Below are 17,835 nucleotides of genomic sequence, written 5' to 3' on the forward strand. Positions count from 1 at the left end.
GTTTGGCCTTCGACCATTATTATAATTCCATATATCTGTTGATTGATCAATAATTTTATAACTAACTAATCCACCTTAATTTTTCTTTGTTTCAGGTGAGTACCAGTACCTATACAATTTCCGTCCAAAAATGATAGAATATGAACTCGCGTATGAGAATAAGTAAGTGATTTTATAATCCTTATGAGAAAAGTTACGTAAGTAACTTCTACACTTGTGTCAGTTGTGTCCTTTAATTTTCAATGGTAAATCGAAAAAAAATTCTAAAATCACGGAGTTTGAAAATCAGCTGAAATAATTGTCCATTGGTTTTGAATTGAGGTGATTTGATTTTTCGAATATGAATTTGGAAACAGTAGATCAAATTTTTGAGTTCACAAACGATTTTGATTTTTAATGAATTTTTAAAAAATTAAATCTTGGGTCAAAAATGGGAAAAAATCAAGAAAGCTTAAATTTGGTGTGTGGCCTGTTGGCTTGTTTTCCGCCCTCCAAATCGATTGGAAACAGTTTCAAACCATTTTGAGTGGCAGTTCTGTAGCACCCTATCAGATTTTTGAAAATTGAAATTTCCACAACATTTTACCCAATTGAGTTGTTGAAATGAAATTTGCCTACTCAGTACATCATTTTAAATATGCTTATTGCTTAGTGGATTGGAGGTGGTTTCAGGCTGTTCTGAAGCCTTCAGGTATATGTTGAAAATTTCAGGTTTTTTAAAAAGTGGTCTAAAAACCTTCCAAATTAACTTAAATTTTTTAAAAATTGAAACTGAATATTTTTTCACATTTTGAAAACTCTGAGCTCAAGCCGGAAGAGGAAGAGGAAGGGGGAGGGGGGGGGTCAACGTCGAACAAAAAATTTGAAATTCTTCCTGCGTCTTATTGAGGTTATTTAGCCATGATTTCTTGCTAGGGTTCGTCAAAATTCGAAAAAGTTGAAAAATCATCCACCCTACTGAACACCTTTACACCGTGTGCGTAAATTTCGCATACTTTCTCGAATTTGACCTTATTTTTTATTTTATTTATTTTTTTCAATTAAAGGAGAGAGGAAAGAAACATTTTCCAAACCTGTTCTACAACGTGCGTTCATGAACGTTAAATCAAGTTATAATTTTTTGGCTTGTTTTAAAATATACCTGCTTCTTTGAGTATAGCATAAAAAATTAATATTATTTTTTATCTTAAATCCGCATTAATCTGGTATATTTTTTTCTCAATTTATGCGATTATAGACCATATAGTACAACCTCACTTTTTCTTCAAGTAGATAGGCTACCTACTTTGGCACCGTATTACTATTGCCTTGAATTTATACATTTTTGTTATAATCACGAAAGAATTATCTCTTTCACAAATTTATCACCTACGTTCGCATTTTGCAGTACGTACCGCGTACTTAGTAAGTAAATTATGTATCTTTAAACAAGGTATTGTCAAAAGATACCTACCAAGTTACCAACATGTGAACGTTTTTCGTATACCTAATTTTTTTCCATGTGTTTACTTTACTTTGTGTTTGTATAAAATGTGGGAAACTATATGCCAGTTTTCACTTTTGGTACCCCTGGTTGCCTATTTTTCAATACGATATTATTACAATTACTGGCAGCGTAAGAAGATTCCATGTGTGGAATCAAATGTTCTAAATTTCGATTGGTTTACGTTACCGACGATCGAATACACCGCGAAAATCTATCGGCTACTCGATGGCCATAAATTTGGCGGATGTTACCCGAAATTTGCTCCTAAATTGATGCTCCGTGATCCGGAATTGATTAAACGTGTTTTAAACGATGATTCAGAGTGTTTCTGCGATCGAAGTGATGTGACTTTTGACGAAAATGTGCCCAAGACGATGCATATGTTCGGGGCTCCGAGTATTTTTTGGAAAAGTGAGTGTTATTGCGTACATAGGTGAAGGAGTACTTATGATTTTTCGTTTATTTTGTTGTTTCAGATGGCAGAAGGCAAAACTAGGTCAAGTTTTGAAAGAAATTGAGAATTTTGAATTTTTCGTCAAATGAGAAATATTTATGACAAATTCATAGAAAAATACCTACTTGCTTATTCTTGATGCCTAATCTAATTCGCAAAAATCCTCACTCACCTTTCTCATAGAATTTCTTTTGTATTTGTATACTTTTTTGAGGCCAAGAAACTTTAAAAAATGGCCGAGAAAAATCTCAACATTTCGCTTCAGAGGTCTATTTTGGGTCTGCCAAAATTTTTCATTTTTTCTCAAAAATACTTTGAAAAAATCTCGAAAAAATTAAAAAAATCTCAAGAAAACCCAAAAAGCTTCAAAAATTGGAGAGCTTGAAATGTCCTTACCTCTAAAACAAAAAGGATTTTTGAAAGGGTCAAGGGATGGTGAGGTTGGCAGGACTGACTGCAATTGATTCCAAAATCCATTTCTGTCCATATTAATCAAGATGTACTTTTTGTTTCTTTAAAATTGAGAAAATATTAAAATAAATAAATTTCCTCCATTTTAGATTTACACGAAAATCTCGCACCCCTGTTCACCTCCGACCGAATGGAATTTTTATTCGATTTAATTGGAAAATGTTCTAAAGAAATGAACGAAACGATCAGCAACGAAATAAAAATGGATGAAGTGATCGACACGAAAGATTTCAGCGATCGATACGCAGTCGAAGTGATTTCATCTTGCATATTTGGATTAAAAACTCACGATACAATTCGAAATGGTAAATTTTTATTTAAATCGATACCATCGAAGACTTTTCATCACAGTTGGATGACCAAACTATCAATTCTCATTTATTCGATTTTTCCTAAACTTGGAAAAATATTCGGAATTTTCTCGACGAATGAATCAGCCTACGAGTTGATTTTTGAAACTTTCGAAGAAACTGTCACGTATCGTGAAAAAAATAGTGTCGATAGAAATGATTTTCTGCAGTTGTTGATCGATCTGAGGAATGAAAAAGGAAACCCGGAGATGACCAATGAGATATTGGCAGCTCAGTGTTATTCCTTCCTCGTTACTGGATATAAATCGATGAGTATGACACTGAGTGCTGCTTTATTCGAGTTAGCTGCAAATCCTCGCGTGCAAGAAAGACTACAGGTTGAGATAGACTCGTATTTTGAAAAAGTCGACGGCAAGGTTACTTACGAAATGGTGGAAAATATGCCATATTTGCATCGAGTGTTTTCTGGTGAGATTTTCATTGTTTTTTTTATGCCTTCTTTGGGTTCAAAAAAGGTATGCTAATGGAGATTTATGGTCCCCCCACAGAGACTCTAAGGAAATACCCGGTGCTTGGGGCGTTGAGTAGGGTCTGCGTTGTAGATTATCAAATTCCTGGAACCGAGGTGATCATTGAAAAAGGTACCGAAATACTGATACCGGTGTCAGGATTACATTGTGATGCTCAATATTTTCCAAATCCTGAAGTATTCGATCCGGATAGGTTCGAAGATCTCAGTAAACTTCCTTGTTGTGATGCTTATTTTCCCTTTGGAGATGGTCCCAAAAATTGCATCGGTAAGGATCTGAATAAGTACCTACTCGGCCTATTTAAATGGGATATCATTTAAGTAGCCCTGAAGAGTCATCTACATGATTTTTTTTTGAGTAATTTTTTTATCTTATTTTAGGATCCAGATTCGCATTAATCGTCATTCAACTGGCTCTTATATATTTATTACGTGCTTTTCGATTTGAAGTATGCTCAAAGACTCGACATCCTATCGAATTCCAATGCAATGAAATTTTTACCTCAGCCGAGCATGAAATTTTTTTAAAATGCTGTAAAAAATAAAATTTTGGTTCCTAAAATTGTGATTTTCATAATAAGAATTGGTTTGTTTAAATACAGAGTAGGTATTCGTATATGAAATATAGGTATCATGTCGACCTCAATTACACCTGAGATTAGTTATCTTGTGATGTAATTCACATTTGGATCGTAAAAGTTTTTGAATTTTTGACGTAATTCAAGTACCTACCTAAATATCTTATCATACGTAAGCTTTTTTAAATAATAAAAAAATGTAAACAATCGAGTAAAATACTGAATAGGTACACTGAACTGAAGTAGAAAAATGAAACTTACATGGTTATAAGTTGGTGTTTGTGGTTTTAAGTGCGAAATATTGATTTCAAAATGTGGGAAACTGCGGTACAGTTTCTAGTTTTAGCACCCTTAATCATATACTTCGGGTTTGATTATTATTATAATTACTGGAAGCGTAAACATATTCCTTATGTGCCTTCAAATATACTCGATCTCGATTGGTATAATTTGCCGCAGGGTGAATACTTTACGAAAATTTATCATCGTTTAAAAGGTCATAAATTTGGCGGATTTTACGCTAGATTTGCTCCTAAATTGATGATTCGTGATCCGGAATTAATTAAGCATATTTTGATCAAGGATTTCGATTATTTTCACGATCGCGGCGATACTGTGTTCGATGAAAATGAACCTATTACTACGCATATGTTTAGTGCTCCTGGTCCTCTTTGGAAAAGTAAGTTGTGGATTTTTTTGAGTTGCAAGTTTTTGCATTAAGCACTTGTTTTTTTTATTTTTTATTATTTTTTTTAGAAAATATTCATTTTTCCTTTTTAAAAATATTTTTAGGGTCACAAAATTATTTTGGTAGTTTTCGATTTTTTTTTATATTTTGAATTGTTTGTTCTTCTTTTTTGAGTTTGGAACTTTCATTCAAATTTTTGTTTTTTGGATGTGTGAACTTCTTAAAATTTGTCATCAACAATATTTTTCTGTAAATTTGTTGAATTTTTTAAATTTCAACTTTTTAATATTTTAAAATTTGACTGCAGAACTACGAACCAAATTAACACCAACGTTCACATCTGGCAAAATGAAATACATGTTTAGTTTGGTGGAAGAATGTGCCAAAGAAATGAGCGAAGTAATCAACAAACGCATCGAAGACAATAGCACGATCGATGTTAAAGAATTCAGCATACGTTACACCATCGAAGTAATATCTTCGTGCGCTTTTGGGCTGAAAGCAAACACCATTCAAGATGGCAACTCAATATTCAAATTAATGGCTCTGAAAATATTCGCTCGTAATTTATCCGCTAGATTCGTGGTGTTAACTCGATCCGCATTACCTTGGTTGAAAAAAGCCCTAAGAATTTCCCAAGTTAACAAAACGGTGACTGAGTTTTTCTATAAACTGACTCGTGATACAGTCGATCATCGCAAAAGCAACGCCGTCGATAGGAATGATTTTTTGCAACTGTTGATTAACATGAGAGACGATGAGAAACAAAAAGATATTAAACAAGCTCAAGATAAATTCGGTGAGATGTCTAAAAATTAGTCAATTGGTTTACTAGTAGATAGGTAATGGTTCTCTTCGTGTTTTTTTTTTTCATTTTAAATTATTATTCCAATTTTTTTCGCAGTTATGACCGATGAACTTATGACAGCTCAGTGTTTTCTGTTCTTTGTGGCTGGATTTGATACCTCTAGTTCAGCTTTGAGCGGCGCTCTGTATGAACTGGCTGCCAATTTAAGTATTCAGAGAAAGCTTCAAGACGAAATTGACGAGTATTTGCGAAAAAACGACGATAAAATTAGCTACGAAATGGTTAAAAGTATGCCATACTTGAATCAGATTGTCTCAGGTGATGAACTAGTGTGAAATTTAATTTTTAAAATGTATTTTATCCTTGTCTTTTTGAATGGAAAAAAGTGGATGCCATGATACTAAATTTGATATGTTACAGAAACATTAAGGAAATACCCAGTCTTAGTAGCTCTAAACAGGGTTTGTGTCCAAAGATACAGAATTCCAGATACAAAAATATACATCGAGAAAGGCACAGAGGTATTGATACCTGTAATTGGTCTACACTCGGACCCTCAATATTACCCTGATCCTGAGCAATTTGATCCTGATAGATTCAAAGACCCTAACAATTTTTCTTCGCGAAATGCATACCTACCTTTTGGCGATGGTCCAAGGAATTGTATAGGTAAGTGACTGGAATTCGCCTATCTGTCGTGTCGCAGTCACTATCTTTCTCAGTGTTTTTCAACTTACCCATTGTGAAATTTCTAGGTTCAAGATTTGCCCAAATGAGCGTTAAATTGGCTCTGGTTTATTTACTTCGTGATTTCAATTTCGAATGGTGTCCAGCGACTCGTTCTCCATTACAATTTGAGCGATTCAAGATCGTCAATTCGGTTAAACATGAAATATTTTTGAAATGTAGCAAGAAGTAAAAATTAGATCGTATTTTCGTCGAATTTTTTCATAAAAATTGCCTATGGAGATGGATGGAAAAAGATGATGAGAGTGGGAGGAGTTGGACGGTTTAAGAATTTATGAAATCATGATTTTTTTGTATAAGCTGATTTGATTCTCCTACCTTCATTGGGAAGGGAAGGGGAGGGGAGAGGGGAGGGGAGGGGAGGGGAGGTCAATAGCACGGTAAAAGTAAAATTTCAGCGTTTGTTTCTTATTTTAAAAAAAATTATTCACGAAAAATTTCACTTTGAATAGACAAATAATGACCATTTCCACTTTACTAGACAATCTAAAGCTATTTCACATGATTTGTATTCCTCTTTCTTGGGCCTGGGATATTTTTGATAAATGACAGCAAGTGAAGTATCACTTTTGATGGTCTTTGTGAGAAGCGATGATAATTAGTCGTATATCCTAATAGGATTTTTTTAAAAATATTTTTTATGTTTAAGAAACTTCAATTTAAGTAGGTATTTAATAACATTTTTTTTGTTGAAAATTTTTAAATTTGTGATAACTTCTAAATTTTGAATGCTTATCTCCAAATGGGTAAATCCCTTGAGATAAAATTTTAAAATTGAAAAATTTTGTTCAGAATCTATTAAGATTTTTTGATCATTTTCTCAATTGTTATTGCTCACCCACAACACTGAACCCACTTTTAGGTAATTTCGAAAAATTTCAATAAATTCTGCTCACATTTTGATGTTCTAATTTTTATCAACAATTTATTGAACATACCTATTTTTGAAATTATTTACAAAATCTGATACTTTTCAAGGAAATTTGTTCACATTTTAATTCCATGATTTACTTATACGTACTAAAACATTATTTTTGTAATTTTTTTTTGAAACTTTTCTAAACAGCTATTTAAAAAAAATATTATTGCTTATTGGCAAACTCCTGGATGTTTTGCAAATTTTTTTAAAAAAAATACACGAATTCTAGTGTAATTTTTCCCTCAAAAATATATTAGAATTTTTCGTGAAAAATGTTTGACCATTTTCGAATTTTTATTTCTCATCACTGAAGCCCTTAGGTTGAAATTTTAAAATGGAAAAAAGTCATTGACCATTTTGAAATCATTATTGCTCATTTCTAATTCCCTCCAGATAAAATTTGAAAATTATTTTTAAAAATTGCTCACTTTTTTTTGAAAATCTTCAAGATTTTCGACCATTGTTCAAATTGCTGTTGCTTACGTACTACTTAATCTTTTGAGGGAAAAAAATGCTCACATTTTAATGATGTTGGGTAAGTAATGTGTATTTCTGGCAAAAAAATATTTCATTTTTTTTCGAAAATTTTTCAAATTTTTAGCCGCTTTAAAATTTGTATTGCTCACTACTAATTCCTTTAGGGTGAATCTGAAAATATTCGAAAAAAATAGTCAAATTGTGATGCTATAAGGTTAGGTAATTTTTATTAAAAATATATTCAATTTTTTTTTTGAAATTGAAACATTTTTTTGCTTAATAAGTACATAATTAATTTTTGTTAGGTGAAATTTGAATATTTTCAAACAATTTTCCATATTTTAATGCTTTTATTTGCATCAGGAATTTATTGTTTTTTTTTCAATTTTTAGAATTTTGGCATTAGTTACTTCTTAAAATATTATTCATGAATTATGATTAATCCAGTAAGATCAATTTTGAATGAGAAATTTTCATGCATCAACTTTTAAAAGATTCATGTTGATTTAAAATTTGAAATGAATCAGGTGAAATGTAATAAAAGCTTCTTGATAAAGTTTGGATCGTGTCATTTATTTTTCATCATTTTTTTTTACGTAATTGAACAATTTTGTCCATTAATTACCTATCCCTCCCCTCAAACACCGATTTCAACTTGTCTTACTCTTTTATTTTTGGACTTGTTCTAGATCAAGAAAAATTTATAATTGCATCCTTAGACTCCAGGTCAATAGATTTTCTGATAAATATATCTTACAATCATTTTCCTTACCCTAAAGTACATATGAATGCTAATTTTTGCGTTAAAAAGTTCAATTTGCATAATTAAAATAATGTCATTAAAAAAACTTTGACTGCTGCTAATTTCTCGTAAATCTTGTTGCACGAGGATTTTCTTAATTAAAATACACGTATGAAACATCAAGTACAGTGTTGTAACAAAAAATGAAATATTTATTCGACTAATTAGATAAAAGTACAACGTTAGAAAAAATGATAACAAATGAATAATTATTTATACGCAGTACAAACAGAATGAAGTATAAAAACAGGAAACTTAGTGTCATGATTATTCGAAAGTTCGTTTTTTAAACGTGAGTAACATATCACCTTCTACAGTCGTTAAAATAGAATATTTTCTGAATCCGAACGGTAATTTTAAATCTGGCGATAAATCAAAAATAAAATTCCGAATCATCATCGCTAATCCGAGTTTTATTTGCAGCAGTCCAAATCTCATTCCTGTAAAAGAAAACGACAGCATTAAAATATATTTTCATAAAAAAAAAAAAAAAAATACTCAGAGTTAGACTAATGGGTACGTATGAATTTTTTCCTCTGTGATTTGAGGATACTCACCAATACAAATTCGAGGTCCTTCACCAAATGGTATATAAGTGCAATTGAGTCTATTTGTTTTAATATCTTTGGAAAAGTTCTCCGGATTGAATTTCAAAGGATCAGGATAATATTCAGGATCGTGGTGTAGACCGAGTATTGGTATAATTACTCTGGTTCCTTTTTCTATTACTGTATCGGTATCTGGTAACGTGTAAGTTTTAGTACAGACTCGTACTAGAAATGGTAGTATTGGATATAATCGCAGAGTTTCTGAAATGTGAAAATAAAATAATACTGATATTGGCTCAATTGAATCGAACACTCTTAAGGGGGGGAAAATACCCACCATTTACAATTTGATCCAAATAAACCATATTTTGAATACATTCGTAAGTATATTGACCATCAAATTCGGTCAAAACTTTATCTATCTCTTGACGCAGTTTATTCTGTATTTCTTGGTTTTTGGCCAATTCGTACAATGCGAAAGTCAATGTTCCCGAGGATGTTTCGTATCCGGCGACAAAAAACACGAAACATTGAGCAGTCAGCAATCCGTCGTTGAATTCTGTAATTAAAAATATATTTCGATTATCGCGATTAGATATGTATTAAAAAGTTGACTCGAAAAAACAAGTAAGTAAATTTAATAAACGAGTCTTTACCGAATTTCTTATCGTTGCGATTCGCATCCTTGAGCTGATCGTCGTCGTGAGATAATGCACTGGTCTCTTTGCGAAGAGCGATAAGCAAATCGAGGAAATCGTTTCTACTCTCGTTATTCAGTTCCCGATATTCGATCGTATTTTTCACCAAATTAACGAAGAAATCGTTGACTTGTGGATCGATGATTTTGAACTTGAGTAGTCGACGTAGCCAGGGGAATATCGAATTGAGGAACTGAGTGATTTGATTACTCCTCGGAGTGGCGAATATTCGTTTACCCATTTGTCTAAACACCGAGTCTGGATTTTTCAAAGTGTTTGATTGTAAACCGAATACGCAAGAGCTGATAATATCCGTAGTGAATCTGTAATTTTAAAATAGATAATGGGCTATATTATTAGGTACAAGCTGAATTAAATGATGTGATGATAATATCGTTCTGATACGAAACGAAATGACTAACGTTACCTGGACATTAGCTCTTTAACTTCGATATCGTGCTGATGTTCGGTACTGATGGTTTGATCGATCAGACTGATCAATTCTTCGGTACATTCTTTCATCAAATTAAACATGATCTTTATTTTACCAGATGAGAAAGCCGGTGTTATTTTTATCCTCAGATTTTTCCATTGTTCGCCTCCCAAATTGAAAAGATTCTGCGTCAGAGGTTCGTTTTCATCCATGAAACCGCTTCCACGATTCATAAAGTGCTGGAAATCCTTTATCAGTATAGTTTTTATTAAATTCGGATCTCGAGCTATGAACACGGGCTTGACGAAATGGAAATATCCTCCGTAAGGATGAGGAGCCAACTCATTGTAGATGGTTTCGTGATACTTCACTAAAGGCAGACCTTTGAAAAATAGCTCGGTCGTGTTTCCCAGTATCAAATTCTTGGGTTTTATATAAGGCACGTTCTTCTTCAGCCAATATTTGTGTTTTTTTTTAATACTCAAGTATATTAAAAATAGAGCGGATGTGATAAACAATAACACTTCGGCGAGCATCTTGATTCTTGATGTAAACAAACACACGAAACGAACTGTACTTCGGTGATAAACGACGAATAAATTGTACGAAAGGTTCACTTTGTAGCTAGAAAACGTCTGAATGAGGTATTGACAATTTAATGTTCGTAAGATACCTTCGCATAGTACTAATAATTTTCTTAATAATTGAAAAATCAGTGACCAGAATGACTAAATTTTCGCTTATCTTATCAGTAATTTTGCTCAAACAGCGCGGTTCGTTGTGATGATGTGACGTCAACTTCACCTCGTTACATCATCCAATCACATCTTTCTCGTCTACATTAGTGTGTTAATTTTGAAATTTTTTTTCTTCATTAGTGACTATGACATGACTACAAAATTGTAAATTCTCTACGGGTAATTGCTCGAAGATGAATTTGAAATGTTTATCACTTCGAAGTCGAAGCGTTGGTCGCAAATTAGCTACCTAATAAAGTTACCAATTTTGTAATTTAACGAGTGTATCAATTACTTACGTGCCAAGAGAGAGTACCTAATCATTAATCAATGAGCATTCTAATCGGAACCAAACCATCGGGGTTTTTTGGATTTGATTGTTACTATTGTAAGAATTAAACTATCAAAAATACCTTTAAAAAGCAAAATTACCGCCAACCAAAAAAAAAAAAAAAAACTTACAAAAAACAGAAAGAATTGTCAACAAAAATCTGCCATTCTAAACGTCTTGGAGTACCTTCCCGAATTCTCATCAACAATTTATAATACGTATTTAAAAAAAAAACTTGTGATATCTATCAAAAATACTTCTCTCGCCCTTATAGTGCTTACAAGGGAACCTTTTTGAACTGACTCGCTCTGATTTGAATGAAACCTACATCTAGGATGTTTTCAAATCCCATTAATCGAGAGATTTCAGGTGCTAAAATTCAATTTTGGATTTTTGGTGAATTTAAAAAAATTCAAAAGCTTTTAAGTATGTATTTTGATAATTTTTCAGATTTTTCATAAAGCATTTCTTTCCTAACAAAAGAAAGCAATATGAATAATACATATTTCAATTTCAACCCTCAATTCTCCAGTTTTATGCCGTTCTGGAGTCTTTAGCAAGTTTTCAATTTCCTGTGGAAATTTAAAATTGCTCTGGAAGGGTCAGAAATGCGAGGTGTGTCAGTTCAAAAGCCAGGGCTCGTAGTCGGTTATTTTTATTTAATTTTTCGTTTTTTTTTTCAAAATTTTGGTTTTCCAAAGTTAGCTTTTTTTCAAAAGTTGAATTTGTCGAAATCTTGGTCCTACTTCTTGAAGAAGAAAACCGCTGTCATTGGGCTTAAAATTGTCGAAGTCTCACTTTATGCCAAAAATAGCAAAAAGTTTCGGGTTTTTGTCAGAGTTGCCAAAAAGTGTTATTTCTTGCTATGAATTGCTAGAAATTGTCGCTTGTTTCATAATAATTTCCTCGCTTTGATGCTATTAAAAATTGTCTAAAAGCTTTGCTTTTTTTTGCTAAAATTGTTAACATTTTTTGAGAAAAGTTGCTAAAAATCTTGCTTTTTTCTAAAAATGACCAAAATTGCGAGTAGTCTTACTAACTTTCTTGACCATAATTACTTAGAAACTGTCGTTTGCAAAAAATTCTGATAAGTCTCATTTTTTTCCAAACATATTGCTTTAAAGTCTCGTTTTTTCCTCTAAAAATTGCGTAAAAAGCTTCGTCTTTTGCTAAAAGTTGAAATTTCGTTTTTTCGCCAGAAAATGTCAAAGATTCTCACCTTTATGTCCATAGTCAAAGTCACGCTTTTTGTCATCATTTTACGAACAATTTTTTTTACAAAAAACATGCAAAAAAATATTTGCTGGAAAACCCCTTTTTGATCAGTGCCAAAAATTGACAGAAAATTCAACTTTTTTAAAACCAAAAATTACTGAAAAATTGTAGGTATTGTTTTCATGAAATGTTCTGGTTTTTATGTGACTTTTTTCTGCATTGAATGTTTTACTCTCGTATTTTAACTTTTGTGGTTACCTACTTTTTGGTTACTTTTTTCTTTTTCAAGTTACTTTTTTTTTGGAAAAAATTGAGTACGAGCTCTGAAAACCAAATTTTGAATTTTTCAAATTTTCAAAAATCAATCAAAAATTCAAAAATGAACTTAAGCATTTGAAATGGGTGATTGATTTTATTTAAATCAAAGTACGTGAATTCAAAACCTTCCCTTGTTACATCCAATTTTGGTGCAGCAATCATTGAATTATTCTAGATGTGATTTTGTGCTTACTTAACTTACCTAAAAATACGAGTAGATATAAATAGGTATATAACTTGTGACTGAGAGTGCTTAAAATAAAGTTTGTTTAAATATTCAAAATGTGACTCGTATTTTGATTTAAAAACTTCATACCTACGTTTAAAAGTGAAAACGTACAACTACATGAAAAGTAATAATTTGAAATGGTGCATGTCTATTATTTATAAATTAATCCAGACTCAATAGGCAATTTAATTGAACCTGAGTAACTCAAAAGCTGAATGCAAATATGTTTCAGTTGAAATTTTCATTTCACTTTCATTTCTAAAATTCGTGTCAATTGGATGTATCCATATGCGTCATTTAGTAGTTTAGGAAATTTTTCCAATGAAAGTGGAAACACGTTGAAAATATTTATTTTCGGACTGTTCTGGGTCAAAGCAAGAAATTGAAGCAGCACTTTTTGATCTTTGACTGGCAAATAATACCATGGCATCGAATAAATCGCTGTTGAAAGGTCGTCACTCTGAAAAACGACCAATTTTTCATAATTTTTGATAGGTTTAGGTACCTATTTGCTTTAAAAAATTTCTAGTGATGGTAGAAGTTTTTTTTGCATGGCCACTGGTGTTGGAAAAATTGCTGCATTTTGAATTGAAAGGTTGCAAAGTAACATAGGTACCTACGAGTACGTTTTTATTCCATCTTGATTAAGTCAGGCAAATGACCAGTTGCCATAAAATTAAAATTTATTAAGCTCGCAGTTTGTAGTGAAAAAATTCAGAATATATTTTTTATGACGAGTAGGACTAGGTGAGTAGGTAACTATTTTGATTCAAGAATTAACTTACCACTTCAGGCAGGACATTGACGAAAGCGCAAGCAACTAACAGGTTAATCATATTTACTGCCGCGTAAGGAATGTTTTCATATCCCGATTTGCTTGAATCCAATATCATCTATAAAATTAATATTCCTTGATTAATGTTACGGCGGCTATAACAAATTATCCAACATATGTACTTGGAATGTTTGAGGTGGGGCATATTTACCTTCAAGATACCGTAACCAGGTGCAATGATTCCTGCATAACAAGTGACCACATGGACCCCCAAAAGATGAGAAACGCTTTTTTTGAACAGATAGGCGCACCTGTGAATTTAATTAAATCATTTTGAAATAGGCAATTTACATTTTTTTTTTTTACAATACCGATCTGATGGGATCTCAATTGTACAGCTCTTACATGAAATTAGAAAAATAACCATCAACTTGTAGATTTTGAAGTTGACAAAAATTTTTCTTTATGCCAAGAAATTTTTTCACCCATTTGTTTGATTTTTGTCCCACCCCTCAAATAGCATTAGAACTGTGAATAAAAATGTGAGATTCCTAAAAAAGATATTCGAGGCAAAAAATATTGCGCTTCAACAACTGAGTCAAGGGTATATTTTTTTTGCACTATTGAGATCCCGCTAAAAGGTTCCATGTCAGCTTACAGAATCCATTTTTGATGAAATTTGATCCATTGTCGAACTTTGAGCATGAATTCCTCTACGTGCCTGTCTCGTTGTCGCTGAATGTCTCTCAATTGAAAATTTCGGACTCGTTCGCATTTCGGTGACTCGGCCAATACTTTTTCTTCTCGACGATCGCATTCCTCCATGCACTCAAAAGTCAAATCGGTGTGATATTTCATGTCATTTTGTAAACGAATCGCTTGATTTTTGAGATAGATCGATAGCAGTGCTGGTAGAAAAGTTGTTCCATACATGACGATTGGCAGGCCCGGAGTGATCGCCATAATTATACAGTGAATCAGTGTGTAACAAAGGGGTGTTTGCGAATTCACAGATGGAAATGGTATAGCAAAATCTACTCTATAATCGATTGTAAACTCTCCAGTAAAAATGTAAGTTGAAAATTGCAACAATAACTTGATGAAAAAAACTCCCAGAGTGTACACTGAGTGATACTTGATGACTCGGAAGTTGATATTTTCCATATTTATTTCATCAATTTGGTTCGAAGTAAAATTGAAATTTGGTTTTATAAATTCCTCATCTTTTAGCTTATTGATATGATCGAACAAGGCACGAAAAGTGTCTCGTTTCCAGTAAACCATTGCAGCTTCTGTGACCAATACATGCGCGAAGAATAAATACAAGATGCAAGATGTTATTAATTTGTGATTGGATTCTGATTGTAATATCGCTGTTATTGATATCGCATTGAACGATACGTATTGAAAACTTACCAAGCACCGAAATAAGTATTTGAATTTACTTGTTATGTAGTTTTCGTAAAAGGCTCCTCCGGCCGCCGAGTACGCGAAGTAAATATGTTTCAATCCAGATGACAATTCATCGAAGAATTCCAAATGAATTATGTTCTCCATTGCTAAAACATTTGAACTAAAAGTGCATCACATACGATATTGAGAGAACAGCTTGTCTCTTATTCCAATCATTCACACACGCGAACAGTACATGATTTTTGAAATATTCTTTGAAAACTATTAAATGGGTAGGTCGTCCAAAGTCACCTACCTGTTTACTAGTGATAGGTAAACAGGTATTTTCTTAAGTTACATCCGCACGTAAAATTGACATCAAAAAACGATTTCTTAGAATATTTGATTGATACGATAGTTGTTTTTGAATCTACTTACTTCGTGTTTAATTTAATATTTGGACCATTTGGTACGTTCTTTCTTTGGTACTTCCTCGTGAGGACATTCCCAATGATATTTACCAGTACCTAGTGCGTAACTTACCTACTTTTTTATGCATGTAAAGTAATATTAAAAAACAAAAAACAATTGATTTTTTTAAATTTTCATTTGGGAACATTTTCCGGAACATTACCTAATATTGCTTAACAAGTAATAGGTACCTACTTTCTCGTTTTTTTGAAATTAAAAAAAATATGTTCTCTTCCTAGTGGCTCATTCAGGCTGAGACAAAGTAAATGGAGATCTTTAGCAACAAAATTTCTTCTTGAAGTTTGATCTTCAGAAAGAATTAGGACCTGTGGAATACTCAAAAATAAAGCCACTCGAGATTTTCATCATCAATTTGAGCAGGAATGCGATTCTTGGAGACTGCATAGTTTGAAATTTTTATAATCAAAATTCCAACTGTCCAAAATTGTTTTATCAGTTTTCGGAAATTTTTTAGAAATGGTAATCTTTTTGAAATGTTTTTTTTTTTTTTTTTCATGCACATATGTACCTACTTTCTCAATAAAAATGATGAAAATCTCTTCCGAAGCTAATATCGACTTCCCCAAGCTGAATTCCACCATTTCGCGGCGCGAGTCATTCTTGAGCCTTCAGTGCAGCTTTCAAATTTTCCACAATTTTTTCTGATTAATTCGGGTGATTGAAAATCGAGTTCTGGTTCATATTTGACCTCTTCATCAAGTTAATTCTTATTTGGCAATTTTCAGGCGAAAGCCTCCGAGTGTGGTTTTTTGACCAGTACGTTCATGAGGCATAGAGTTCAAAAAATCAAAAAAATGTTCAATCCTCAACTTGAGCCAACTCGTCTCCCCCCTCTCAGGATCCGATGTTTGCCCAAATTGTAAATAAACTCGTTAAACACGATTTTTTAAAAAATTCAATAAGGTTTATTACAATCTTAAGAAGATCTAAAATAAGTAATATATCTGACTTTAAACAAGTTAGTTACATGACACGTGCCATTAAATTTTTTTTGTATGCCACCTACGTAGTTCATGAATTATCTGGAATGTTTCAAAAATTGTGATAACTTTGAAAATCTCTCGGGTAGCTTCAAAACTTTTTTGAATCATTTGCTGAAAAATTGAGCATATTTAAAAGATGCAGAACATACCTACTTGAACATATTTCGAAAAATCACCAAGATTTTTTTGGGGTTTTGACCAAAAAAGCAAAACTTGTTCACAATTTTAGCAAAAAAAAAAAAAAAAACAGTAGAACTTTCTATTAATTTTTATAGCGATTCGGGCTAGTTTTTTTTTTGGAATTTCACAAAAAAACATGAAAGGACAATTTTTCTAAGAATAGAAAGCTTATGGTAGTTTTTGAAAAAAAGCAAGATTTTTGGCAGTCTTGTGAAAAGCAAAATTTATTTGGTATCTAATTCTGGAAAAAAGAAAGACTTTTTGACAATTTTTGAAAATTTTGACCAAAAAAACGAAATCTTCCAACTAAAAAAAACTACAACTTTTTCACAATTTTTATCAATTTCTGCGCAAAAAATAATTTTTTTAAATACAATAACGTTTGGGAGAGGGGGCAAAAAAAAGCGAAACTTTAAGATAATTATCATCCAATTTCGACGTCCTCTCCTCCATTAGGTAATTTTGAGAGATTCGGCGATTTATCTCGTGATCGTTTCGACGTTTCAATCATCAAAGATCCGATCTACACGGGAACCATTTTGGACATTCGAACGACAAATAGGGTATTTCAAAAATTATTGTTAATGACGGTTCAGCACGACAATTCAGGTAACACGAACAATTCGATTTCATATGATAATGAAAGAAATGCATGTAATTCACGTCCAAATAAAATTTTGACTCCCCCCCCCCCCCAATGGAAGTCGTTCATTTTTTGAAAAAACTCCTTTTTTAAGTTGAATTTGCAAAAGTTTTGCTTTCCAAAAAAAATTGATTTCTTGCACAAATTGCTAAAAATTGTCAAAAAGTCTTTCTTTTTCCCCGAATTAGGTACCCTACCTACCAAATAAAGTTTGCTTTTCACTAAACTGCCAAAAAAAAACTTGCTTTTTTCCAAAAATTGACATCAGTTGTCCATTTTTTAAAAAATTTTCCTTTCATGTTTTTTTGTGAAATTCCAAAAAAAACCTAGCCCAAATCGCTAACAATTAAAAAATCTTGTTTTTTATCGAAACTACATATTGAAAAATTCCACCTATTATTTTTGATTTCTCTTCAAGTTTAAAAACATGTAGAGTAGGTCTAGGTACCTACTTACTTAATGAACAAATTAATTTTATTTAACATTTTCAATTTTCGTGCCCCTTTATAAAGAAAATACTTCCACTGATCTTCCAAAAAAATACTAGACCCCTGATACAAAACTTCCAAAAGTCTCGTTTTTGCCAAAAAA

General features: G+C 32.2%; 2 protein-coding genes across 2 annotated transcripts; one reads left to right on the forward strand and one right to left on the reverse strand.

Moving 5' to 3' along the window:
* The first annotated feature begins 1,406 nt into the window (after positions 1 to 1,406).
* On the forward strand, positions 1,407 to 6,257 carry LOC135836028 (uncharacterized). Its single transcript, XM_065350600.1, has 9 exons — positions 1,407 to 1,897; positions 2,501 to 3,190; positions 3,271 to 3,519; positions 3,633 to 3,785; positions 4,122 to 4,508; positions 4,825 to 5,316; positions 5,422 to 5,643; positions 5,746 to 5,994; positions 6,081 to 6,257. Exons 1-9 carry the CDS (start codon positions 1,531 to 1,533, stop codon positions 6,242 to 6,244), a joined length of 2,973 nt encoding a protein of 990 aa, XP_065206672.1. The 5' UTR covers positions 1,407 to 1,530; the 3' UTR covers positions 6,245 to 6,257.
* A 2,144-nt stretch (positions 6,258 to 8,401) lies between these two features.
* Positions 8,402 to 10,723, reverse strand: LOC135841762 (probable cytochrome P450 6a23). The gene is made up of 5 exons (XM_065358929.1): positions 9,944 to 10,723; positions 9,475 to 9,839; positions 9,156 to 9,377; positions 8,828 to 9,079; positions 8,402 to 8,710 (listed from the first exon to the last, which is right to left on the reverse strand). The coding sequence occupies exons 1-5, from the start codon at positions 10,483 to 10,485 to the stop codon at positions 8,538 to 8,540; spliced, it is 1,554 nt and encodes a 517-aa protein (XP_065215001.1). The 5' UTR covers positions 10,486 to 10,723; the 3' UTR covers positions 8,402 to 8,537.
* Positions 10,724 to 17,835: the final 7,112 nt, after the last annotated feature.

Source organism: Planococcus citri, chromosome 1, assembly GCF_950023065.1.
Source record: "Planococcus citri chromosome 1, ihPlaCitr1.1, whole genome shotgun sequence".
NCBI classification, from domain to species: domain Eukaryota; kingdom Metazoa; phylum Arthropoda; class Insecta; order Hemiptera; family Pseudococcidae; genus Planococcus; species Planococcus citri.

Bases quoted from the DNA above. Each gene is read 5' to 3' on its own strand.
- LOC135836028 (XM_065350600.1), top strand. From the start codon at position 1,531: ATGTGGGAAACTATATGCCAGTTTTCACTTTTGGTACCCCTGGTTGCC. The intron at 3,520-3,632 runs GTAAGGATCTGA...ATCTTATTTTAG, and splicing joins TGGTCCCAAAAATTGCATCG to GATCCAGATTCGCATTAATC. The intron at 4,509-4,824 runs GTAAGTTGTGGA...ATTTGACTGCAG, and splicing joins TCCTGGTCCTCTTTGGAAAA to AACTACGAACCAAATTAACA.
- LOC135841762 (XM_065358929.1), bottom strand. From the start codon at position 10,485: ATGCTCGCCGAAGTGTTATTGTTTATCACATCCGCTCTATTTTTAATA. The intron at 9,080-9,155 runs GTGGGTATTTTC...TTCACATTTCAG, and splicing joins TTTGGATCAAATTGTAAATG to AAACTCTGCGATTATATCCA. The intron at 8,711-8,827 runs GTGAGTATCCTC...TTTCTTTTACAG, and splicing joins AGGACCTCGAATTTGTATTG to GAATGAGATTTGGACTGCTG.